We start from the raw sequence: 27999 nt of genomic DNA, 5'->3' as shown, positions 1-27999 counted from the left end.
CTATGGATTTCGGGAGTTAAGGTCCAGTGATGTAACAATGGGGTGCGGGCCCAAGTAGGGGTGATAGAATGGAGAGCATCAGTAATAGAGTTAGTAAATTTATGAACAAGATCGTCAAAGGTTTGGGGCCAAGAAATTAAGGGAGGAACATGGAATGAAATGTTAGATACAAAAGACTGAAAAGCATCCCATTTGGAATTAGAGAAGTTAGGGGTAGGAGATGGGGGAAGAGACATAAAAACGACAGAAAAAAACAAGAAAGTGATCACCTCCAATGTGATCATTGCCTTGAAAGTCAGAAGTATGGGTTAGGAGTGACTATGACCAGATCAAGAATATCTTGGGAGTCGTTAACGTTGGGTGATTGTTATTGGTACGTGTTAGATTGTTCAAAAGTGCAAAGTTACGAATAATACGTCAATTACGATTGATATGATAGAATAATTCTTTGTGCTTAGAGTTTAAGTCGTCAAGGATTATTGAGTGTTTGTGGAGAGAAAGGGCGTATTGTAAAAAAGCCTGTTAGGGGTTGACATAAAATATAAGCAACCATACTTGAAAACAAATATATAAGGCACTAGTGCTGCCCTTTATTATTCAAATGATAATTTAGTTTTAAGTCAGTCAGGATGAGGAACGATTTTGTTTGTTTGTTGTCAAGCCAAAGCTACACAGTGCGCTATCTATGCTGTACTTTCCACGTGTATCAAAACCGGCCCGGCATGGCCAAGCGTGTTAAGGCATGCGACTCGTAATCTTAGGATCGCGGGTTCGCATCCCCGTCGCGCCAAACATGCTCGTCCTCCCAGCCGTGGAGGCGTTATAAGGTGACGGTCAATCCCACTATTGGTTGGTAAAAGAGTAGCCCAAGAGTTGGCAGTGGGTGGTGATGACTAGCTGCCTTCCCTCTAGTCTTACACGACTAAATTAGGGACGGCTAACAGAGATAGCCCTCGAGTAGCTTTGTGATTGGAGGAAGCTTGGTCATTGTATAACAGAGACTTTGAGGAATGAACAGTTGTTTACTAATATGCCAACGAGCAAATACCCTAACAAGTAGGTTTTGAGTCCATAAAGATTAAAGTGTTAAGAAAAAGTCAACCAGACGTTGGAAAACAGGAATTAGTTGAATTTATGGGGCAAAGTTAAACTTAGAATACCTCATCAGCCTGAAATGAGATAAGAAGTTCAAAGTTTAAAGTATAGTCCACGAATCCATTGGTTTATCGATTAGGAATCGTCCAATATGTGAATAAACAGCGATTGTACACCTATAACAACTAGACCTAACTTGCTAATGGTAGGGAAAATTGTTTCCAAAGATAAGAAAAGAAGATGGATTGATGCAAACAACAAATTGACATAAGTTCTAGCAAGAGGAAAGTTGGATGTTACTCTTACTGTTGGAGGATTTTCTACATTTTATATGTGGATGATCGTCATTAAACAAGAGTGCATACTCAGGGCTGATCTCACTTGGAAATATGGATACGAGGTTACGATAGATTCACAGTCTCTAACCAAGAAATTCCTGTGCCCTGTGCATTGCACACTAATTACTAAACTATATTTTAACTTTCTGCAAAAATATGGATGGTATTCAAAGTACTCTAAAAAAATAAAATATTCATAACAGCAGTTATTAGGAATAACTTTACATTAGTGACTGGAATGTAGTAGAGCCCAACACTTTCACATGTCCTAAATAATCAATGGCTGAAAGATATTTCATGGATCTGAAAAATAAAGATGTCATTATTAGCGCCAGGAGTGCAACAAACTATAAAATTTGATTCAAGTCTGGGTGGAACATTGCAAGATGTGAAGACGTACGGACATGTTTTCACATCAAACAACATCAGCACTAATCGCTCTTGAGACAAGATGTAAGAATTATAATGCCAACCCCTCACATAGAGGCAGTTAACACCTCCCTTATGAGAGCTGTAGAACTGGAGCTGTGAATGTTTTACACTCCACCAATGCCATATATTACGTGACTTACTCACTTAGAAAGCAGGTCCAGACTTCCAGACAAATTGAACCATATAGGAAAGAGGAGCAATAGTAGTCCATGGACATAATTTATTGCATACAAAATAAAGATGCATACACAGGGTTTTGTATGGACTACTGCATTGTGAACAAAGTCACAAAGAAGAATTTCTACCCACTTCCAAGGATCGACTCAGTTTTGGATGCTCTATATGGGCCAAAACGGTTGGCAACATTGCAACTAAAGTATATATTGGCAAGTGCAGATCAGTGAAACAAGTAGAGAGAATACAGCCTTTACTATATAAGTTTGGGATAATTTGTTGTGTTACCATTTTTATTATGTAATACATCTGCTACATTTCACAAACTTTTCTGACACTGAAACCGTAAACTCACTGAATACTCATTAACTTCACTAATATTTATAAATAATGTGACCTTGTCTCTAGATATTAGAATCAATATTTTAATTATTACCTTATCATCACAATTAGATGCTCCCTTTTTGCAAATACCCAAATTGAGACGTTACAAATATAGCTTACAACAGTATTCAAGACGGTATTCCACTATGTTTCTTTCATTTCTTTATCTGCTTTCATTCTAATCCAAGTTTCAATACCTAAAAGTATCATGTTGTTCATTTAAAAAAAAAATTAGGCTAGCTATAGCACAATATTATCTTTTTATTTGGTTGCTTTGAGATTTATGGTTGTTAGAATACCAGCTGAAAGTTTGTTAAAGTTTAGTCAAGATGTCTATGGTCAAGTTTGTTTGTTTGTTTTTTGTGAGAGGAATAGTATTGTACAAGTGATATGTGTCATTTTAAAGCAGTTTTGAGTGTGGTTGTTTGCAAGCACAAAGCTATACAATGGGCTATTTTTGGTGTACCACTATTGGCATCCCAAAAACCTTTTAGCATTACAACTCTTCACACTTACCACTGAGCCCTCATATTACCCAAAAAATATGGGTACCAAAGCTAAGAGCCATCTTAGTGTCGTTAGTCTGAATGTAACGATCCTGTCTAAAATCAATGTTATTTAAGGATAAGGCAAAACCAGTTTAAGATTCGAGTACATTAGGTAGATGCGGAGTCGATTTTAAAATCTCTACTTCATATTGAACTGAGTTTGATTACAATGCTTAGGATGTTGGATTGCAAACTCAAGAGTTCACGTTCGAGTCCTGTTTTTGTAAAATCTCGCTCTGCGAATGTGTTACAAGAATGATGGTAAAATCATATTCGAATAGAGTAGCCCAAGAGTTGGCAGTAGGCGCTGTTCACTAGCTGCCTTTTCCTTAATTTATCAATTCAAAATTAGTGATGGCTAAGAACAGATGATCTTCATGTTGCTTTGCCAGAACAACAGAAACGAATAAATAAAATGAAATACTAGTACATCGGGAGAGAATTTTCAGAGTGCACTAAAGATTGTTAAGAGATAATAGCCCTCTGTCGCTGATTTTCTGAATAATGCAAATAAAACGTGTCATAACTTTAACGTAAGAAAGGGGAGTGATGATGGTGTCTTTTACGTGGTCATCAACGTAAGAAGAAAACGTTTTGGGGATGGCCAAATCGTTATGTTTGGTTGTGTTAGGCAACAGAAAATTTTCCTAAACAAGTGTTATGTCAGATACTGGAAGGCAAAATGTTCACTACAGTTATCGAAAAAATATCATATTCTAGAAGAATGTTCTGCATTGTGAACCTGACTATCGATTTATCAATCATCTGATTCATTGTGGTCACTTGTGATCACGTTTAGAATTCTGTGATCGAACATAAGTGAACGTTTTGTAGTTTGGAAGTATCTCTAGAATATTTTTGAAGTTTTGTTTTCTATACAAATAAATATTTGTAAACAAAACAATAAAACTCCACAGTATTTGACGTGCTGGGTCGATACATATTACAAGAGAATACAACTTAAAGTATACACATACAAACTTGGAAATTATGATTAAGAAAACACACTTAAGCTCTGTTCTCTACCTTCGTGTCCTCTGTTTGGTCAGTGGTAGGTTTACAGACTTAAAATGCTAAAATTCGGGGTTCGATTCTCCAAAGTGAACCAAGCAAACGCGGTTTTGCTCTGAAATAAACAAACAAACAATTTAACTTCATTTAAGGGCTGAGTTTTTGTTTGTTTTTTCTTCAATTACCATAATTTAGTAAACCACTCATAATGGTTATTAAAATAATTTTGTTCGAACATAATCTGTTTATCTAACTGTTCACTTTATTACCCATATAACGTTTTATTGCAACCATATATGTTGTAAGTATCATGTTTGCAAAGTATGTGTTTGACAAGATTTTTGGAAAGAGTAAAATTATTTTAGTTTGTGTTTTTGCAAAGCTACCAAGTGTATCTACGCTAGCTGTCCATAATATTTTACTCATAGACAATATAGAAGACAGCTAGTCAACGGCACCTACAACCAAATTTTAGGCTACGCTAACAGAATAACTGGATTCGAGCATTACTCTTACAATGCGTCCATGTCCCAAGACAAGAAGCGCGATTACACCACGTATAAAGAGGAAAGAGTTGTATTACCGAAAATCTTTTTAAGATGTCAATCGGCAGTGGCGGCGCCAGGATATTTTGGTTGGGGGAGCTGAGGTAAACTGTGGAGGGGCTTTCCAAAATGCCCTCAATATAAAGTATAGATGGTAAATTATAATAATGTGAATACCAAGGTACATTTCAGAAAGGTGTGCTATTTTGAACTGTGTTTTCAATGCAGTTTTCATTGGAAACTCATACTCTGATTAATAATTCATTATAACAAATTAGAAATAATCTGTTTATGAAAATATGCATATATGTAAAAGAGGAAGCTCACCTAAATTCCACCCAAGATAATACATAATAATAAAGAAAAGCAAGATTAGCTTAGTTTGAACATTTAATATACCATTAAGAGTAAAGCTACAAGTAAACAAAAATATAACATAAAGACATAGTTTACATAGCAGAAACGAATTATCTCATGTGAATTTAATACACTCTGAGGAAAGTAAGGTCACTATCAGGCTAACTATCTTTCATCATGTTGTGTTTATAGTCAATATTACTTCAAAACAATGCACCTGTTCTGGTGATTGGCAGCAAATGTGTCTATAACAGTATTAATATTGAGTAGTTTTGCCCTCCTGGAGTTTACTGATATGACAGCAAGGTTGCTGGTGCAGTTGTTACCACTGCTTTTGCGCAAGTATGTCTTGAGAAGCTTCAAACATGAGAAACTTCTCTTACAGGCAGCTGAAATGACAGACATGGTCACAGCGATGCATACAAGTTTGTGGAGATCCATGAAGGCATCCTTGTATGGCTCCAGCATGGTTGCAAGCTTCAATGGTGTGGATACTTCCTGCCCCTTGTCTTTCTTCATGGCAATTAGCCAGTTCAGCTGGTGGACCTCCACTGCGAGGTCATCCTCTGCCATACCATAGTTTGCTAAATTGAAGTTGACCTTCACAGAAAGGCTGGTTTCTTCATAAGTTCACATTATTCATACTGACCAAACTGTAACTGTGATATTGTCCTTATTATCACAAGTGTGACAAGCACCTGCTACAATAATGTAACTACTACATTACATTAAATTAGGCACTTCTAAATAGCCCAATGACAATTTCAAAATTCATTCTAGAATTGTCTAGAAATATTATTTGGTCAGTTAACAAGTAAGTGTATGCCACAATCATCAGTACAATTTTGGGTGGCTGATACACAATGCAAAATGATCTCACAGAGGACACAATACTGGTTATATGCTTCATAGTTTGACCTATACACAATACACTTATACATGCATGCTATGTTTTACTTTTCAATAAAACATAAATGAAATTAATGGGTAAATACCTGTGAAACCTTTGGTTTATCAAGTAAAATCCCTGAAGATGTGGTTGTCTAATCTTCGTCAAAGCTCAAGATAGAATGGCATTACACAGGGAACGGCAAACAGTGTATGAGTTTCAGTACATTACTATGGGACGCATGACACATACTTCCGTCTTAATAAAGACGTTGAGTTCTACAGATCTATGTCTCTTTGATGTTAACTGTTAAGCAATAATGACGATTGTGTTTTTCATATTTTATGAATATATGTAGGTAACAATATTGGTGGGCTGAAGGGGGCTTGGTTCATTTGGGGGGACTAATGGCGCCGCAACTGTCAATCGGTTTTTTTCCTCACTATTATGCTTTTTCCCAATTATATGAATATTTTCCTGACTTTTCCAATTACTAAGTTCATACATTATAGTTTATCGGCCTTTTTCCAGATCTGACTTCTTAACTGGTATCGTTTGTTTGTTTTTGGTATTTTTTCTTTGCTTCTTTTTATTTAATGTAGTAATCTAAATTTGCAAGCTGTCATGTCTGTTTGTAGTGTTGAAATGAACACAAATACGACTTTTTTCACACAGTTTCAGTAATTTCTCAGACCTTTTAAGTAACATAATAATATACTTATTTTAATAAACATTGTAAGAAGTGATGTACATATAATTTAATATTACCTTCACAATAAAAACTTTAGGCTTGTCATTTGTGCATACTGTAATAAATGCAGCCTTACGTAAATAAATAATGAAGCAAGTCGATTTTATAAAGTAACACTTAGCGCTCAGTACGTTTCAACAGTTTCCCAGAAAGTGAGTTACCCAGAATTCCATAGGAGATTCATGCTCAGGTGCGACTGTATTAGATCGAAGATAACCGATAGTCCAGTGGAGATGTTAGCTAGTGTGAAGCTGTGGGAAATTAGGGAAAGAATAAACACCATTCAAAATGTGCGTGCCTCTAACTCAGTTTAAGAAATATATATTTACCTACCTTAATATTTGTTTGTAACATACATACTTGAAATTACATATATTTTTTATCCTTGATCTTGCAGTTAGATACCTTACTGTTCTGTATTACTAACTAGCACTGTGTTATACAAGGCCTAACTCAAACGTGAATCCAATCGTTTAATCTAGTAACTTAACATATGTATGTCCACCTTTCTTAAAACAAGCAATAATCATAGGTCTAATAAATACTTTGGACTTACGCCTAAATAACTGAAACGGAGAATGTGCACTTGACGACAACAAGAAATGCAGCAAACATCTATCGACAATAATATCAGAGGCAACTTGGGAACATATTTGGAAAATTCAGAAAGTACAAGAACGAAATTCGACGGCCAAAATTATGATATGCATGCGGAGTTATCTCAAAAAGATAATGATTTGATTCTTGCTGCTCAGTTAGGGAAAGCTTTATTAGAGAAAAATGATGAACTTAGCAAAGAGAACGAGCGCTTAACGGAAGAATATTCTTTCATGTTGGAGGTAAACTGCATTTCAATTTGAGTTGTTTAGTGTTATGATATGTAATATTTATAGTAATAAACAAAATATAATTGATAAATAACCACTCCTTTTTCGTCCTATTGCTGCATTTTTGTTTTTAACTTACAGCTTACAGCTAATAGTTTTACCACATCATCTTTCTTTATTGGCATAAGAAACTAAGCCTTTTGTCTTAATTGTCATAAAGTTTACTGAAAAGAGAATTTTCGGTGATTACGTCTAAAAATTAGGGAATTATCCGTTTGTCAGTTAGTCATAAGGCGAAGTATTAAAGATATAGGATGAAGAAATAATCATATTCGCACTCTGTCAGTATTGTGGTTAGTGATTTTTAAATTTCTACCCAGTGGTTTCAAGAAAACGTTAATAAATCAATAAAAGAAAATACTTATACGTTGAGATTCTATAAAATTATTTTACCGAGACTTTAACTATTTTGGGGATCAAAACTTTAATAAGTATAACATTCTTTTAAAACACAAATGCAATGTTAAGTCGGTTTAACAATTAAACCTGAATCCTTACCATAATATTTAGGCATGTACTTCTGGATATTCTACCAAATAAAAAATGTTTTTAGAAAATTCCGTTAGATTTGTGCGAAAAGGTGGATGCCCTCTCACGGTAGAACAAAATTTATGCGTAATGCTAATATCCCATTCACTTACTTGAGAATGTAAAATGGAATATAGTTCGAAACATCACTTAATTTTATGTGCTTCGTTAGGCTTTGGTATGTATGTACAACTTCTAATCCAGATTTAAGACTATTTATTTATTTTCTTTGAAGTTTTTTATTGACCGGTAAAATCGTGAAATCGACTTTACAACTTCACTTTTCAAAATAGAAAATCAGTGTTTAATTTTTGTCGCTTCTGAGATCCGAAATCTACTTTGGATACATACATATTCACTCTAAAAGTGGAAACACTATAATTAATTACATTACGAACTGACTTTTGATAAACTTAGTAAGTATATTACTCACCTCTAATCCCAACCCAAGTAATAGCCTCAATAACATTTGTTTCAGAATTCAAAATCCTCCTTTCGTCCTCAGCAATCCAGTACGTTTATTATTATTTCTAACTCGTAATCTGAGGGTCGTGGGTTCGAATCCCAGTCGCATCAAACATGGTCGCCCTTTCAGCTGTGGTGACGTTATGACGGTACGATCAATCCTACTATTCGTTAGTAAAATAGTATCCCAAGAGTTGGCGGTGGGCGGTTCCCTTCTAGTCTTACACTGCTAGATTAGGGACAGCTAGCGCAGGTAGCCCTCGTGTAGCTTTGCACGAAATTCAAAACAAACCAAATGTAAATTTGCTATGCGACACGTCATAACTGCAGAAGTGCCTTAGTATGCCTCAGAGTGCGTGAGACGTTTCCACAAACCACACGAGTCAATGGACTATCAACTTATTTTGGTTTATAGAATTTTAAAACAAAAAAAGATATATATATATATATATATTGCATATAATTAGTTACATTTGATATGCCCCCGTTAGTACAGTGGTAAGTCTACAGATTTACCAAGCTAACATGAAGGATTCGATTCCCCGCGGTGGGCTCAGCAGCTACCCTGATGTGGATTTTGTTTTTAATGTTTGAAATGGCTGTCGTAAGTGTACAACTGTATGAATACAAAAACTGACTGAAAAACTCAGTATCGTATCAACACCATATCAATAACTTCTGCACAGCAAACGTTACTATAAGGATAAAAATGCAACACTTAATCCACTGTGTATATGTATGTACCTTAATGTAATTATATGTATATAGTACCTTTTATTTATGGGTTTTGAGTACGTTTTTCAGTACCTTAAAGTAACCAAAATCAATTTATAAATATATATATATATATATATATATATAAATATATAGTACATCAATAATTGTTTGACATTTCGTCGAATTTATTATTCAGTATCATACAGCGGGACCAACTGTTTAATGAGTGTATATATGTGTTAAAACTTTCTTTTGTTAGATCACCAGAAATGAAATTGAAAAGAGAATCTGTGACGTTTGTTTTGTTTTTTGAATTTCGCGCAAAGCTACACGAGAGCTATCTGCATTAACCATCCTTAATTTAGTAGTGTCAGACTAGAGGGAAGGCAGCTAGCCATCACTACCCACCGCAAACTCTTGGGCTACTCTTTTACCAACAAATAGTGGGATTGACCGATCATTATAACGCCCCCACGGCTGAAAAGGCGAGCCTGTTTGGTGCGACGGGGATGCGAACCCTCGACCCTCAGATTACGAGTCGTACGCCTTAACCAACCTGGCCATGCCGGGCCAATCTGTGACGTAAAGGCCAACTGTATTCCTCAATTGGTCGTATCCTCTGCTATGATACCACGCCTTGCAAGAATGCAATGTTTGAAATAATTATTTGATTTTTTTTTTATTTCGTACAAAGCTACACGAGGGCTACCTGCGCCAGCTGTCCTTAATTTAGTAGTGTAAGACTAGAGGGGAGACCGCCCACCGCCAACTCTTGGGATACTCTTTATCTAATGAGTAGTTGGATTGATTGTCACATTATAACGCCGCTACAGCTGAAAGGGCGAGCATGTTTGGTGTGATAGGGATTCGTTCCAGCGACCCTGAGATTGCGAGTCAAGCGCTCTAACCACCTGGCCAGGTCGCGTCTGTTTTAGATGTTACATGTTATCACTAAGACATATCGATTTATTATGAAACATATTTTATTTTTATCAAATATTACGTACGAATCAGTGAATTCTATTTGAACTCATGCCTATTTAATGAGAAATATAAAAACTATACATGCTGGTTCTACAAGCCATTGGTCATACCTTTGAAGTATTTGAAAGATACGTATGATTACCTTTTCATTTAAATATTAATTATTTTGAATCACCATGACTACAACTTTTGTTATTATTAAGACTGAGAAATAACTAGTTTAGCAACAATAGTAAAATCAGGTCGCTTTATAAAAGTATATATGTTGGCTGTTGTTTTGAATTAAGGCCAGGTGGTTAAGGTGCTCGACTCGTAATCCGAAGGTCGCGGGTTCAAATCCCCGTTGCACCAAACATGCTCGCCCTTTCAGCCGTGGGGGCGTTATAAGGTTACAGTCAATCCCATTATTCGTTGGTAAAAGAATAGTCCAAGAGTTGGCGGTGGATGGTGATGACTAGCTGCCTTCGCTTCTAGTCTTACACTCCTAAATTAGTGATGGCTATCGGAGATAGCCCTCGAGTAGCTTTGCGCGAAATTCAAAACAAACAAGGCAACTAATCAACAGTACCATCTTTTGGACTATGATTAATTAGTGAGGTTTGACCGTCATTCCTGTAACGCACCCACGTTTCTAAAATTCATAGAGCGATTTATGTTCTTTCGGTTTAGAGGGCACGAAACACAGCCCGACACGCCAACCACTGGACCGCATTCGACCCAGGAAGCATCGCTTTTGCTCATAAATAAATAACCTGTATGGATTAGATTCTCAGTACAGTATGATTTAACCTTCGATAACGACGCCTTATCCTAGATACTTTTGTATGCGATTTGTTTAATTGATTTGGCTCACACATTGAAACAAAATGACCCCAAACCATTTCAAATCTTTTTATTGAAGTTATGGGACTTTACCTTCAATGAGAGGTGAAAGTTCAATTATAAAATAACAATAATTAAGAATACCAGGTAGAGAATAATAATTATACACTGGTAAATAAAGTCGAGAATTAGCCATGTGTTCTATATTTAATTAATGTTTTAGCATTAGACGGAAATTATGTAAATTCATGATTAATAAAAGGTTATCTTAGGACATTCAAAGTTGCTTCCCAAATATTTAATGAAAGAAACATAAAAATGCCCATAAAAACTGCAAAATCCATAAATGTGAAACAGTAAGTTTCAATATATCTCCGCACTGATCCGATAATCCTTCATTCCAAGCTTGGTGAAAATCTATCAACAGTGAATGAAGTAGTGGTAAAATCGCCCATAAAACCCGCAAAATTCGTATGTATCTTTCGGTGCATCCAACGAACCTCCATGGAAAATTTGGTAAAGATCCATCCACAAGTAGCGATAAAAAACGTACATAAAATCCGCAAAACGCAAAATTGAAAATGTGTATGTTCCCCTGACACATGGATCTAATGAACCTCCACTCTCATTTCACGAAGATCCATCCAAGCCTTGTGAAGTAGTTACATGGACATACAACAGACAGTACTATTGTATTTATACAGATAAGTAGTTACATGGACATACAACAGACAGTAGTATTATATTTATATAAATTGAACTATTAACCAGGGCAGGGCGAGAGAGCAGCCAGGAGAACCCGGTTTTTTAAGGTTTCTAGAACGGAATGACGGTATTAACTGTTACTTTTTTAACGCGCCCACAACTGAAAGTGAGAAAATACATATTAAAAACATTAACTACTGAACAGAGAAAGGCGAATAGCCAACAGAACCTGTAACTACCCAGGCTTTGTCCATTTCCTGAAACCGAATAATGAGATTTACTGTAACGTTTATAACGCCAACTACAAAGGCTCTAACTGTCTAATGAAAGCGAATAAACAGCTTGGCTGTTACTTTTATAACGCGCCCACAACTGGAAGAACGGAGCGTATTCATTGGCATCACGTCTCGAACCCTGGACCCTATGATCTGTAGCTTGACACGTTATTCAGCAGGTCACACCTGTGTATAAACACCAGTGGTCACATAGTTTTCACACCTGTCTAGTGGCATTTAATGAAGGGACCTTCTTAGTGATTTCGGTTTTTTCCCTCCATTCTTAGAATTATCTGCATGTTACTAACGGGAACGGAATAAAATCATTGCGACATTTCTGTTTCATTTAGTTAACGTTTATGTTACACGGTTAAACCGTCGGTAAGTCAGAAAACTGTTTCGTCATTCTTTGAAGTGTGTTTTTCATTATTTGTCCCGAGATGTATTGGTTGTCATGACAGCCTATACAACATCAACAGCGACAGTATCGTAGTTACGAAAACGTTAGTGTGACGTAGGCTGCCATTGATCGAAATAGGAGATTTAAGAAATGTGTGGGTTCTCTGCAGTCACGTGACGGTTAAGTGCACTAAATGAAACACGTATCATTGTGTATATTAATAATGTCATGACTACCATGAAATAAAGCAGAATTGTCACATAATACTAACATTTTAAAACTTGATGTATTTAAGTTTATATACGTAAAAATAAGACAGCTTTATATATTACTTTTCATTCACTTATTTTTGTTACTATATAAATATTTGAATATGTATAATTTTTCAAATTAATTAACTGTGAAATAATTTTTCCGAAAGATATTTTTAAACACTACAGTGCTAATTCGTTGAAGACTTTACATGAAATTCAATGATTTATCCAGGTGTCCTTCTTACGGTCATTTAGTTAACTGTATATAATATTCTAAATTGTTTAGGTATTTTTCCCTGAACGTTCCAAGGATTAAACGAAACATTTCGACATTAATTAGCCCCCCGCTAGTTCAGCGGTATGTACACTGATTTAAAACACTAAAATCAGGGGTTCGATTCCCTTCGGTGGGCTCAGCAGATAGCCCGATGTCGCTTTGCTATAAGAAAAACACACACATTTCTAGACCAGATATAAGACTGAATATTGTTTGTGACTCTATGAAATTTTTCTGTATAAACCATTTGTTATAACAGTTATTATAAACTGTATTGTTGTTTGTATATTAAAATATATTTGTGTGTATCAATCTTTTAGGCAAATATAAATTTGATACATACAGACGTTCAACTCATTTCTAAATTAAATGTTCCGGTTATTTGAAATCGTAATACGTAACATAACAAATCGGAGATTTGTCCGAGATAAATTACAATACGTAACACAGCAAATAAAGAAATCATGTAATGCTTCACCGATATTTGTACTAAAAAAAAAAAAAGAGTGTTTGGCGTTTAATAAGACAAAGTTATGATGCGACGTAACATTAAATACTTATACAATGTTTGGGTTTACATGTAAAGACTTACTCTCGTCCATGTAAAGACTTACTCTCGTCCACTGTAGAACAGAATAAGTAGTATTTAATGTTACTGAAATATCGTTCTCAGTTGTAACTTTTGTCTATCTTTACTTAATAAATAAAGAGATTTAGAGTCCTAGTTCTGAACAGATGACCAGTGGTCCACATGTGACCAACCTCCGAAACTCCGATTTCTGACTCACTACCGTTGTGTTAAAACATTGTTCTAGAATGGTTTAGTATATAAAAGGTTTTAGTTGTGTTCAACAACTAAACATGCAATAACTTATCTGTACTCGAAGATAAACTGATATTGTTTGCTTATTTTTAAATAAGTTTGTTCTCTGATATCGTCAGTACCCATCCACTGGATATTTTGTCATTATAAGTAAGTGGACATTGGCAACATATAATTGAAAACAGTGGTTTAGAACATTAGAGAAAATACGGTTGGCCGATAAAGACTCATTTTCAGGGTTGGTTGACGTTGTTTAAATTAAAATATATATAAAAAAAAAACATTTAGCTCCAATGAGTGATAGTGGGATAGTTAGAACCAACCAGTATTAATACATAAAACCACTTCGATCAATTAATTCCGAACATAAATTAGAGAAATGAATAGTTGCCTTTATCTTTACCTGAATCTGGTTTAACAGATTTACATAATATTGTGTACAAGTACAACACTCCACCACGGATATCGAAACCCGCTGTCTAGCAAATATAAATCCGTAGACGTGCCGCTGTGCCATTGATGGGCAACAGAAACTGATTTGTTTAGACCTACGTTCGTTTAGTTATTTGATAATCAATGTATCTTATTTTCTCCTTTAAGATTCAGTTTAATAGCTAAGTAATGAGCTTACGTCAGTCTAGAGTTTAAAACTTCATTGAAAACTATAGTGATCATATTGCTCATAATTTAGGTGTATTGGCGTGGTAGCTTGACACGATCAACATTTAACCAATGAAAAGAGTAGCCAGGGCGCGTGCACTTGAACAGTGGATCACGATTACTATACAAAACTAAATTGTTTGCTAACTTACCATGATGGCATTATGTAATCTTCGTTAATTCGCTTTATTTTTATTTCACATAAATTGCACGCATGCTTTTTTCAAGCTTTACTTGGCCAAATGTGTACATTCTTTCTTGTCAATGCCATTGTTTCTAGTTCTTGACTGTGAGCATGCTAAACTAAACTATGAAAACTTGTTCACTATCTTGCTCAGTGTCCAGGTATATGACACCCCCTCCAGCCACTATGTAATGTACTAGGACTGTACCATGTAAACAAAACGTCAGGGGTGACTGGATGTCTTCTGGGAAAGATTAGTTTACTTCCCATCTACACGAGTCGAGCGCCCTAACCACCTGGCCTGTATAACTTCAACAGGAATTGTACAACCATGACATCTGTTACTGAGACTTTCAGATATTTTAAGTATCTGAATGAAATTATGAAATAATAATAAGAAAAACTATAATTATAATAAGATTTTTAATTAAAGAAAAGAAAAATATATAGGATATATTTTGACTGTTTTTATTTATTTTTGATAATTTTAATGTATTTTATTTGTACACTTTTTTTTTAAATTTCGCACAAAGCTACACGAGGGCTAGCTGTCCCTAATTTAGCAATGTAAGCCAAGAGGAAAGGCAGCTAGTCATCACCACCCACCGCCAACTCTTGGGCTACTCTTTTACTAACGAATAGTGGGATTGGCCGTAACATTATAACGCCCCCCTTGGCTGAAAGGGCAAGCATGTTTGGTGCGACGGGAATTCAAACCCGCGATCCTCAGATTACGAGTCGAACGCCTTAACCCACGTGGCCATGCCGGGTCTATTTATGTATAGTGTGTGCAATATGTTTGTACATTTGATCCATATGAGAAAATATAAGTATTTAATTTAGATTATTTACGTTTAGTTGAAGAAAAAATTCAAATGTTTTTTGTTATAGAATCTTAGTAAATTTGTATCCTGAAGAGAGACCTTCAAAGTCACGAAACCGACAGAAGAAATTAATAAAAGAGAGGGCCAGGGCCCGGCATGGCTCGGTGGTTAAGGTAGTCGGCTTGTAATCCGAGGGTCATGGGCTCGAATCCCCGTCACACCATACATGCTCGCCCCTTCAGCGATGAGGACGTTATAATGTACGATCAGTCCCACTATTCGTTGGTAAAAGAGTAGCCGATAAAAAGTCGTAAAATGTTAGCAGTTCATAATATGATAGATACTCTGCTATCAAATTTATAAGGATTATTTACAGTTATCTATCCATAATGATAAACTATTGTGAGATATATAATTCTTGTATAAGATGTTATATAAATATCAGTTCATCTGTCAATAAAGCATCGTATTCAAATATTATTTTAAAAACGAGATATTTTGCAAAACGAAATATAAAATATTTGGTAACATATTAGTATTATAGTCTTGTTCACAGTGAAGCTGTATGCCAGCTATTAAGACTGGAACAGATGTTAAGCCTTTTGGAAATGAAAATGGAAGTGTGAATTTTGTGAAATTAGGACATACGAACTGCAGTTATGTACTTTAAAGTATATAATGCTCTGTCAAAAATGTATATTATATATTATGTAGACAAAACAACTTTAACTCCAGTCGAGTTTCATTTAATGAGATCGAACTGTACCTTTCATGTCCTGGTCTAGTCCTTACTGTTAAGCGTTAGATGGACCTACGAGTTCTTCGCGGCCAATGTTCTCACCTTTTCAAACTTCGCATGACACGTGAAATAATCGATATAAATGGCGGAACACATTCACTACGCATCGTGTAACAATAACCACAATGTAATGTACATGTGATAACAGTAGTCGGCTTATCACAAAAATAACGTAGTGAAACTACTGCTTGGAAACTTCGTTAGCCAATCATATTTTTACAGATTTACTATTATGATGAATAACTAATCTGTTTTTGTTTATTATGTTTCTTCCACTGTTCTTTCTCCCTCTGAATTTGTCTGTTTCATTCTGTTGTTGCATATTATATTATTATTATTACGATAAATTGTAACAGGTTTAGGGACCGGGCATGAGTTTTGTGTTAACATGCTTGAAATATGAACATTTGTAATTCATACTCCCGTTGCTGCAGAAACGTGCCCCACATTTTAAGTCTGTGAGTGCATAATAAAAATAACTGTTCAAAATTAGGAACAACTATTCTCAAGATGGCTGGTATGGGTATTAAAACTTTAATTAAAATAAAGTGCAGAACAATGTTTTAACCTTCTTAGGTTAACCTGAAAATAACCTAAGAAGGTTAAAACGTTGTTCTTTTTTACATTTGTACTTCAAGTGGGATTCTCGTCATCACAAAAAATAGATGGCCTGTTTATGTAACTTTGTTTGTCAAGGTGATCAAAATATGTGACTATTAGCGAAATGAAACATAATTTAAAACAAAGACTTCTTGTGGTGTGAGGTGTAGTTGGTGTAAATGCACCTTCTCTCTCGGTTTTCGGTACACCAATCATTTTCAGAAACATAAATATTTAGTTGAGATCTGTTTTACACACTTCTCTACAGAGGCATCACTTGGTGCTGACTGGTATACGAGACCCCGGACCCAAGTTTTATTTGACAGCGCTATGAATTCCTAGTTGATATATCTAACAAATCAGTGTAGGAAACCATTATGGATAACACACTGAAACGCCGAAAACTTTCTGCGTCTAACAGCCCTATTTTGGAATTTTATAAGCACCTAGCAATACCTCTGTTTCTCTGTATAACGTTATTTGAAATAATATTTTCAAGTGATTCTACAATTTTTTATAAAAATCTAACCGCAGATGGACATTGTTGTATGAAATCAGAAACGAAAACGTTGCCACTGAATTCAGGCCTTAACTTGCCCTTTCCAAGTTTCACTATGTCGGTATTTGGGTATTGATGTTGTTAAATACCCAGGAGGGTCAGGTACATTTGACCTCTACCTCCCTCCCGAACGATTATAGCGTCTGTCTTTAGGGTTTTTTTTTAAGCTTTGGGCCAGAGTAAAAGTATAACATCATACTCAGGCCCATTTCAGGGCTCAGTCCATGCATGGACGAACAAGTTGTTTTTTTTATTATTATTATTTCTCTTGTGTTTTTTTTTCTTCATTTAATTTTTTTTCTATATTTTTTTGTATTTTCATATATATATATATTTTTTTTTGTATTTTTCTCCTTTTTCTCGATTGAGAGAATGCTACTACTACTTGTAGTAACACACATACACACACAAAAAAGAAAGTAATAATAATTATTATTATTCAATACTTGAATAATAATTCAAAAAGAGAGGGAAAAAAATTAAAAAAAAGAAAATAATAATTATAATAATAAAAAGAAACAAGGACGAAGTGTCTAGTGCATAGTGGCTAGCTTGTGTTACATTTCTTAAATATATGTTAAAAGGGGAGAGGTATTTAGGACCATTTACATCATGTACGTGATATCTGTCGAGATCACACATTAAGCCATTTTTATGCCAATTCTTATTGAAATATTTTAGAGAATTATGCAAGAGTCTTTCAGATATCGTATCTATGTTTGCATACTTGTGCATGAATGTGGTTGAGGTGCTACGTGGTACTTTATATGCTGAAGTTAGTACTGAATTTTGTATACGTTGAAGTTTCTGTACATGTGTGGGTGCTATGTTAATCCAAGCAGGTGATGCATATTCTATTGTTGGTCTAATGTACGTTTTGTAGATTTTAAGTATGTTGTCTCTTAATATGTGGTAACCACGTTAATTTTGAATCATAGGTTAGAACTAGAAATTTAGCAGATGTAGCAGTCAGTAAAAGTGATCCATTCATATAGAGTGGTGGATCTTTTTTCAGCTTATTCAGTCTGCTGAATAATATGACTTGGGTTTTTGGAATACTGATTTTGATTCTGTATTTCTGGCAGTATTCTTCGATGTTATTTAGGACTGGTTGTAGGTTCGTTGCTGCTATTGACGGAGTGGGGGCACTTTTCCAGACTGCTACATCGTCAGCGAACTGTGATGCATAACCTAAATTTAGGTCCGACAGAGGCATATTACTCACGTACATGATAAATAATATAGGGCTAACAACCCCTCCCTGCGGGACTCCTGCTTCGGGTGAAAAGGACCCTGAGTGGGCCCCATTTACATTTACTTTACACATTCTGTTATCCAGGAAGTTGGACAGCCAGCGAATAGTTTCCTGGGGTAATGCCATTTCAAGTAATCTATGTCGTAAGCCGTTATGCCACACTGTGTCAAATGCTTTCTCAATGTCGAGAAAGCAAGCTACAGTGCATTCTTTTTTGTTGAAGCTGTCGATAATTGATTCTGTAAGTCGAATCAGGTGGTCTGTAGTTTGGCGGTTTTTTCGAAATCCGTTTTGAATTTCTGGTAATTTTGAATTTTCTTCTAAGTAAACTGACAGACGATTACTAATTATCCTCTCTAGTACTTTGCCAATACAACTGGTTAAGCTAATCGGGCGGTTGTTGTTTGGTTTATTCGCTGGCTTTCCTTCTTTCTGGAACATTAATATTATTGCTTCCTTCCAAGAAACGGGGATATATCCAGCTGATAGTGAGAGATTAAATAACGCTGTTAGGTGTTCATATAATCTCTGAGTGCCTTGTTTTAGGAGGATAGCTTGAATACCATCTTCTCCAGGAGCTTTGTTTTTTGTGTTGTTAATAGCAGTTACGACTTCTGTTACAGTGATATGTTTTATCAGTTGATGAGTGCTCCAGTCTTTTGTTTTTTCTTGGTGTGTAATAGTGTTGACTGGAAATTTAGGTGTAAAAATGCTTCTGTTTTGATCAATAAAGTTTGTGACTGTATTATAAAAGTATCTGTTCATGTCTGGTTCATGATGTGTCTTGAACGTATTTTCTGCACCGGGACTGGGCGAGGCTAGCCTTCGAACTTGCCCTTTACGTGTATAATAATTTATTGTTTGAAGGAAACGCTTTTGAAGCTATAAATCTGTGCTGCCTTAAAATCGTTAGAAAAATTTAACTGCAGGCGAGCATTGTTGTATGAAACCGGAAACGAAAACATTGTTGTTGATATATTTGTTGAAATAAAACAGATGGTTAATAAGCCTTAATAGGGGAACCATCTTTGTACATAATCTAGTTTGTTATGCGGAACTGCCTTTTCGTCCGTTGCTACAAGAACGTTCCGTAGTATTAACATAAAAGAACAGTCTGTAAGCTCTGGCTGTTATGTGTTTTTAAGAGGAGTGAAGTTATTACTACTTTGTAGGTGAAACTATTTGTCAATTTAGGTTGATTTTGATTTGTTTACTCTACTAAAACTGAACTAGTTTCGAAGCGGGTTACGTTCTTTTTTCATTTCGTCATTGTAGTTGATAAATAAAGCATCCATTTGAATATTTATATGTGTAGCCTATAAATCATCTTATCTACTCAGTGGTAAGGCAGTGGGCTTATAACACTAAAACACATTGTGTAGCTTTGCGCTTTACAACAAAGAAACAAACATACAAATATTTAATTATTACACACGTAGTATTGTAATTTTAGGTAAGGGAAATTAAAATGAACTTTTGAATATATGGATTTATGTCAGATTTCTGTTGCTTTATATGATCCTATATCCAGGCACGAGAAACAAACAAGAATTTGTTGAAGAAGTAACAAATCGTTAAAATACTTCCCAAAGGAGTTCAGTCCCCTGGTGGGTCAACGTTACGTTTTCGGACTTATAACGCTGAAACCCGGTTCCGTAGTGAACAAAACGCAGGTGGCCCGTTTTCTGCTCAAAGCTGAAACAAACCACGTGGAAGAATCTTAACACGTTTGATAAGTAGTATACATTAATTAATCGATTTATGTAAATATTTCGCTTGGGAGAAGGGAGGCGAGCAGTTGTAAGCTTATTTCTTACAATCTTATCTGGTTTAAAACTGTCTTGGTTTCTGTCGTCAGGTTAGCTTTAATCTCCAGCAAAAAAAAAAATAATAAAAAAATTGACTTTTCTATACTGTCCACTATTTATGGGGTGCACAAATTGAGTTATTTTATGTTTTTGCTTGCTACTTAACACACAGTGCAAACAAATGATAAGCTAGATGAAACGCCTCTTTTTTTATGTAGCATGCATAAAAAAAACTGAAGCAATTAGTGGATCAGTTACTGTACTGAAGGCTTTTTTATATATATATACGAGGGCTGTTCAAAAAATACGCGGACTGTTTGAATTGCGCGGCTCCAGTTGGTTCCAGGGGAATCCGCTTGGTGTCGCTAGGTTCGCACAGATCAGCTGATTACGACGCCATTTCCCGATTGCAGATATCTTCATTTGTGTATTAGCTACGCGGTTTTAAGTGAAGTGCGATTTTTTCGTTTGGCGGATTTCAGAATGAATGACCTGAAGGAGCAACGACTTGCTGTGAAATTTTGTGTTAAACTTAGAAAATCTGCGACTGAAACTTTTGCTATGCTTAACACGGCTTACGGTGATGTTGCTATGAAGCGTACGGCATGTTTCAAGTCGCATGAACGTTTTAAGGATGGTCGACAGTCCATTGAAGATGATGAGCGTCCTTAACGTCCTTCCACGTCAACTGACGACCCACACGTCGGCAAAATCAACACCCTGGTGCGGGCAAATCGACGTCTGACTGTTAGGGAGCTGGCTGAAGAGCTTGGGATATCAGTTGGATCTTGTTACGAGATTTTGACCGAAAAATTGAAGATGCACCGCGTTGCTGCGAAATTTGTGCCTCAGAACTCGTGCGTTTTTGGCCAAACACTCGATCACTGTTCTTCCCCACCCCCCCTACTCACCTGACCTTGCTCCTTGTGATGTTTTCTTGTTCCCCAAACTCAAAAGACCCTTGAAAGGAAGAAGATTTGAGACGATTCCCGAGATTAAGGCAAATGCGACAAAGGAGCTGGAGGACATTACAAAAGAAGCGTACCAGGACTGTTTCAACAAGTGGAAACACCGTTGGGATAAGTGTGTGTGTTGGGGAGGAGAGTACTTTGAAGGGGTCCCAGACCTGTAACTTCTAAATAAAGTACATTTTGTTTTATGACGTCAGTCCGCGTATTTTTTGAACAGACCTCGTACGAGTCGAATATTGCTTAACTAGTAAATCTTTGGACATCCCCCTCACTAGCCTGGCATAACCAGATGGCGCTCGATTCGTAATCTGAGGATCGCAGGTTCGAATCCCCGTCACACCAAACATGCTCGCTCTTTCACCCGTGGGGGCATTATAATGTGACGGTCAATTCCACTATTCGTTGGTAAAAAGAGTAGCCCAAGAGTTGGCGATAAGCGGATGATGACTATCTGCCTTCCCTCTAGTCTTACACTGCTAAATTAGGGACGGCTTGCACAGAAAACCCTCATGTAGCTTTGCGCGAAATTCAAAAGAAACAAACAAAAATCCACCACTCAATTTTTAGTGTCATGAAAGTATAAAATTAATGTTGATCCACCACCAGTGACTAAGAATTAATTTTGTACGTTCATGACGCTAGACATCAAGTTTCGATACCCTTGCTGGGCAGCACATTAGCTAGCTTCGCGCTTAGAAGTAACCAAAGTAAACCACGGATCTATAAGCAATATAAGCAGTGTAAACAGACTACATTTAGAAATATTATGGGAAAACTCATAGCTTGTACATAACTTTAAAATTATTAAAACTTGATAAAACAAGTTTGAAACTTACCGGACAGTCAATGTACCTGGGTAACGGTTGTCAACGGACGAAGAATAAAACTGAACACTAAAGATCGTTGTATACTGGTTAGGGTTTCGTCATGAAATACATCACCTGTTTAAACCTAAGTGTCAAGACTTATAAAGTTAGATATAAAAAATAACGAGCCCACGTATTGTACAAAAGGCCTAGCCGGCACTGTATATGACAGATATAGTGTGATTCACATATAACATTATTTTCTGTACGTCATTAATTACTTTTCAATTAAAATGTTAATTCCCATACCAGCCATCTTGAGAATCAAAAATTAGTTTGTTTGAAGTTGAGCACAAAGCTGCACAATGAGCTGTCTATGCTCTATTCAACACGGGTATCGAAACCCAGTTTTTGACGTTGTAAATCCGTAGGCATACCGCTATTCCATGAGAGAGCAAAAAAAAATCACCTGTTCGCAGTGTCGTAAAGGTTAATCTGTCAATTTAAATTATTTTGTAAAGTTAAAAAGGTTAACTATGTTTCACTTAGAACCAAAGATCTGAGTTACTTATGTCGCCCTACTGCGTAAAGTAACTGTTGAACACGTCAGTCATGTTAAGAGCCGCTCAACAGTAACATATAATAAATCTACATTTTTAATTATTTAAGTTACGTCACATTGTGAGTTGTGAATAACAGTATAGTTAATTGTTAATAATTTATACCCTGATTGTGCACTAAAATTTCACATCAGTAGTTGTCAAATTCTAAAACTTTATTTTATGTATATCGGAACTTTGTATTTACTCAGTATTAAATCATATTACCAGATAATGTCAAGAGATAATTCTTTAATTGAATTAAAAGTTGTAATTTTATCTTTAGATTCTCGATATTATGTTTGTGCGTAACGTTTGAAACGGTAATAGTTGTATTATGTCAAAAAACAAACAAAGATATTTTATGTAGTTGGATATGACGCTGTGTAAGGAGGGTTTCATATTTTTTTGTATAACTGGATTCCAGTATTTAAATTTGTATAGAGTCGTCAAAACTAGCCATGTTGTATTAATATGAAGGTTTTGATAAAATAGTAAGACACGTTTATTCACTAGTCTAAAAAGTTTTTTATTTGATTATTGTTTCTAAAAAAAATATTTGTTTGTAGTTAAGCGCCGTGATCTTTCCTCTAAGGCCTAAGCCAATTAGGCACGTTAAAAGAAGCACGCATAATAACTGGAATGAGAAATAAAATCTAACAACTTATTTAAATGGTTCAAGACGTACAAATAGTATTTTAATGATACAAGCATTTTATAGTAAAAGTTAAATAACTAAGCTCCTGGTAACAGTGGATTTGTACTGTTAAGTAAAAATTAAGTGAAAGTAGGCTTCGTTTCTCATTTTCCGAGTAAATTTTACTAGTTTAGTTACGAGTATATATATATTTCAAGTTACAGTATCGTTGTAAGAGCATTATGTTAACTTCCTATGTTGATAATATAAGGTCTGAGTTTTGAATTAATTCGGGAAAGCATAAATAATCTATTCATTTATATTCTTTGGGAATAATGACCCCTCTTCCCCAGATGCTAAAATCTGCAATCTTTGGAAAAGCGTTCCTGTGACATATATATATCTTACATTTCTTCACGACATGTTCCTCATTCCCTGTCTTCCCCTCTGACTTTGTTGCAGAAAATTCATGAATGAGAGTTATTTGTTTGCTTTGAATTTCGCTCAAGGCCACACGATTGTTATCTGTGACAGCAGTCCCTAATTTAGCAGTGCAAGACTAGAAGGAAGGCAGCCAGCTAGTCATCACCATCTACCGCCAACTCTAGGGCTACTCTTTTACCAACGAATAGTGGAATTATAATAGCGACATTATAATTCCCCCATGGTTGAAAGGGCGAGCATGTTTGGTGTGACAGGAATTCGAGCCCGCGACCCTCAGATTGCGAGTCGAGTGCCACCTACGCGAATGGGAATCCACAGCTTGTATGACATCTTTGTGCTAGATTTACTTCGTCTACAAAAGCAGGTATTATGAATCTGAACATAATGCATGATACACGCGCGCGCGCACACATACATACGTGTATAAATATACATATATATATATATATATGTTTATTAAGTGGTATTAGTATTGTGAATTGATTAGTTTCACAGTAAGAATACTGTATGTATCATTTGGTGTCTACGTGTGGTCTAGACTTACCACTGAACAACAGAAATTTCCTATGAGGAATTTCCCCTTTTGTGTTTTTTAGACGACACAAGGTAGCGTTACGTCACTTGCTATGATAAACAACAGAAACAAATCCTGTTCTGTCAACGTTTGGATCTCGTTGAAGTCATTCTTGACGAGTGCAATTTTAAAGACAATAGAGTAATCTCTTCGTAACAAACTACTTATTTGTCGTTGAGCACAAAACTCGGGAACTGACTATATATGCCTTAACCACCGCATGTATCGAAACCCAATTTTTAGCGTTATAAGCCCTTGATTTATTTCTCAGTCACCGGGGGAGGGATAATAAAATATTAAAGTTTGTATTTGTCAGTTTTTTACTGCGAATTGTTCGTAATAGTGAACTAGCTAGTAATATTGATTGATTATTTGTATTTATGCACAAAGTTACGCAGTAAGCTGGTTATCTGTGCTATGCCCACCACGGGTATCGTAACTCTGTTTCTACCGGTGCGAGTTCACAAACATACTGTTGTGCCACTGGGGCACAATGATATAGAAAACAGCATGTTTTTTAGGTGGTGGTGGGGAGTTTAAAGTTGGAAGTGAATTAAGCTTGTAAGAAGTGCAGACAGGTGAAGACAGGTTGAAACTATGTGGCTTCAGAAGCATGCTTCCCGTCCTGAAATACTTACATCTAAAGTCGATTTTCATAGTGTAATGGAACGGAAATTGGAAAAAAAAAGGCTTAAGCAAGGCCGGATTAAGGGTTGTATTGGCCCTAGGCTTTTCAATTTATAAGGGCCCCTAAAGACAGAACCTCTATGTTGCAATACATTTATAGTCATAGCTTGAGCCCCTGAGCTTTAGCCCAGTAAGTTCATGCCTTAATCCGGGTTTGGGCTTAACTGATGGGAAGATACATAACTTGTCCAATGTTATATTGTTGATTTTACTCTAATCCTTTCATCTTCCATCTACCAAATTAGGCTGGATGTAGCTTTGCGGTTCGCATGATCGGACCGCGAATTCAAGGTTTCATGGCTTTTGTCCCCTTGCCACAATAAAAACAAAAACGTTCCGCGCTCTGAAGCCGTGGTTGTGCTATAAAAGTGACAACTAATTACCGTTATTCGATGTCGAATTAACCAAGCATGCACCTTTTAGTCCGAACAAACTCACCAATGTGGAAATTGATGTGTTTAAACCGAGATAAAAACATTCAAACAAACGAAATGAAAATTTCCCCATATTTCTCCTAGTTTGTCAATTTTAAATTTAGCATCAGATGCGTGTAAAAAAAAAAAAAAAAGCTTTTCAAATCTATCTTTTGACTCCAACGAATTCCTGCCTAAGAAATCTTTCGTACAATACCAGAACTTATCAGTTCAGTTAAAATATAAAACTCGACTGAAAACGTTTTGTAGTGATCGTTTTTTATGGGCCCCTTTAGGATATGGAGGTGAACCCAATAGATAATTAAGTTATGATGTCGTTGACTAGTTGCCTTCTCTATAGTCTCCCCACCCCCAGTGGCTCAGTCATAAGTCTGAACGCTTGAAACACTAAAAATCGAATTTCGATACCAGTGGTTGGTGCAGCATAAAAAGCCCATTCGGTAACTTTGTGCTTAAAATCAAACAAATACAAATCTCTACAGTGGAATGTATGTTTCGATATTATAAAAGCTATACAAAGATAACCCACGTGTAGCTTTGTCCAAAAATTTTGAAAAAGAAACGAACAAATAAACAAACAAAAAACATACTAAATTCATTGTAAATGCTGTTTATCGTGTGTTGTTATTTTGGACCAAAATGTCAATTTCAGTTGGTGAAACCCTAGGTCTTTCTACATTGATTACATTTGCCTTCTCTCGTTGTTTGGGTATTTATGTACATCCAGGATGGTCAGGTGCACTTGACCTCTTCCTCCTTTCTTTTCTTTGTTTATGTAGACTGTTTAGTATATTAATAATTATGACACGAGGGCCAGAGTAACCGGCATTTACTCAGGCCCCTATCAGAACAATATCCATGCATCTTTCACTTGCAATTCCTCACTAATGTCTAGTTCATAGGTGGTCTGTTTTTATTTTATTACTTAATTATTAATATTATTATATATATATATCTTTTTAACTATTATTTTTAATTGTTTAATTATTTTCTAATGATCCCATATACGCAGTACCTGTCGAGTTCGCATAATAGTTTATTTTTTCTCCAATTTTTATTAAAATATTTTATTGTACTATGTAAGAGTCTATCTGCTGTTGTTGGTGTGTTTGAATATTTATGTATAAACTTTGAAGAGGTTGTTCTAGGTACTCTATATGCTGGCGTAAATAGTGTGTTTTGTAATATCTGTAATTTGATTTTCAATTGTTCTTTGCTTACATTAATCCTTGCTGGAGCTGCATAGTTTATTACAGGTCTTTTATATGTTTTGTATATTTTTAGGATGTTTCTAGGTTGCCCCATTCTTTCTACCACTTAAACTCTTAGCATAGTTTATTCTTCGCCAAACTTTAGTTTTTACATTATTTAGATGGTTTGTCCATGCAATTTTAGAATCATACGTTAGTCCAAGAAATTTTGCGGATGTAACAGGCTGGAGAAGTGTTCCATTCATATAAATCTGTGGTTGTGCTTTTTGATGTTTCGTTGATTTTGAAAATATCACTGGTTGGATTTTTGCTGTGTTTATTTTGATTCTATATTTTTGGCAGTATTCACATATTCTGTTTAGTTGCGATTGTATATTTACGGCTGTTATTACTGATGTTGGGGCACTTTTCCAGATTGCTACATCATCGGCAATGAGTATCCATGATTTGGATCTTTGAGTGGCAAGCTGTTCACATACATGATGAAGAGAATAGGGCTAACCACCCTTCCTTGAGGGACGTCGACTTCTGAAGTGAAAAACTTCCCTCTACGTTTACTCTACATTGTCTGTTTTCCAAAAAAAGTTAGAAAGCCAGCGAATAATTCCACTCGACAGTCCTATTATTGTTGCTTCGCTTCTTCTGTGTGAGTATTTGGGTATGTTAATTTTGAATACCCAGGAGGGAAAGGTGCACGAGACCTCTTCCTCCATCTTTAACTTTGATGTCGTCTACTCTTTGGAGTGTGTTATTGGGTAAAACTTTAAGCCAGAGTATTACACCGTACTTAGGCCCTTTTTAGGGCAATGTCCATGTATAGTCTTGATTTGCCCCCTTTTTTATTATTAATTATTTTTTATATTTCTATTCGTTTCTTGTGTGTTTTTCTTTACTTGTATATAATATTTTTTTCATATATATGAAATACTAATTAAAAATAACTAAATAAATAAAAATAAAATAAAAAATAGAAATAAAATAAAATAAAAATAAAATAAGGTACAATAAAATAAAACTAGTTTTAAGCGTCTAGTGCATGGTGTCCAGCTTGTTTGATATTTCTTAGATATATATTTATAGGAGAGAGGTACTTAGTACTATGTTCATTATGCACGTGGTATCTGTCGAGATCACACATTAAATAATTTTTTATGCCAATTCTTATTAAACTAATTTGTGCATTATGCAAGACTCTTACAGATATTGTTTCTGTGTTTACATACTTGTGCCTGAATGTGGATGAAGTATCACGTGGTACTTTATAAGCTGAAGTTAAGATTGAATTT

At 35.6% G+C, this 27999-nt stretch overlaps 1 protein-coding gene across 1 annotated transcript in view; it reads left to right on the top strand.

Moving 5' to 3' along the window:
* The first annotated feature begins 6746 nt into the window (after positions 1 to 6746).
* Positions 6747 to 27999, top strand: part of LOC143253759 (BICD family-like cargo adapter 1) — a 45878-nt gene continuing 24625 nt past the window's right edge. The window contains exon 1 of the mRNA XM_076508087.1: positions 6747 to 7363. Coding sequence (XP_076364202.1) covers positions 7127 to 7363 — 237 coding nt within the window. The 5' untranslated portion in view covers positions 6747 to 7126. The remainder of the gene's footprint in view (positions 7364 to 27999) is intronic.

Source organism: Tachypleus tridentatus, chromosome 6 (genome assembly GCF_004210375.1).
Source record: "Tachypleus tridentatus isolate NWPU-2018 chromosome 6, ASM421037v1, whole genome shotgun sequence".
NCBI lineage: Eukaryota > Metazoa > Arthropoda > Merostomata > Xiphosura > Limulidae > Tachypleus > Tachypleus tridentatus.
This window is presented reverse-complemented; position numbering and strand designations above follow the sequence as displayed.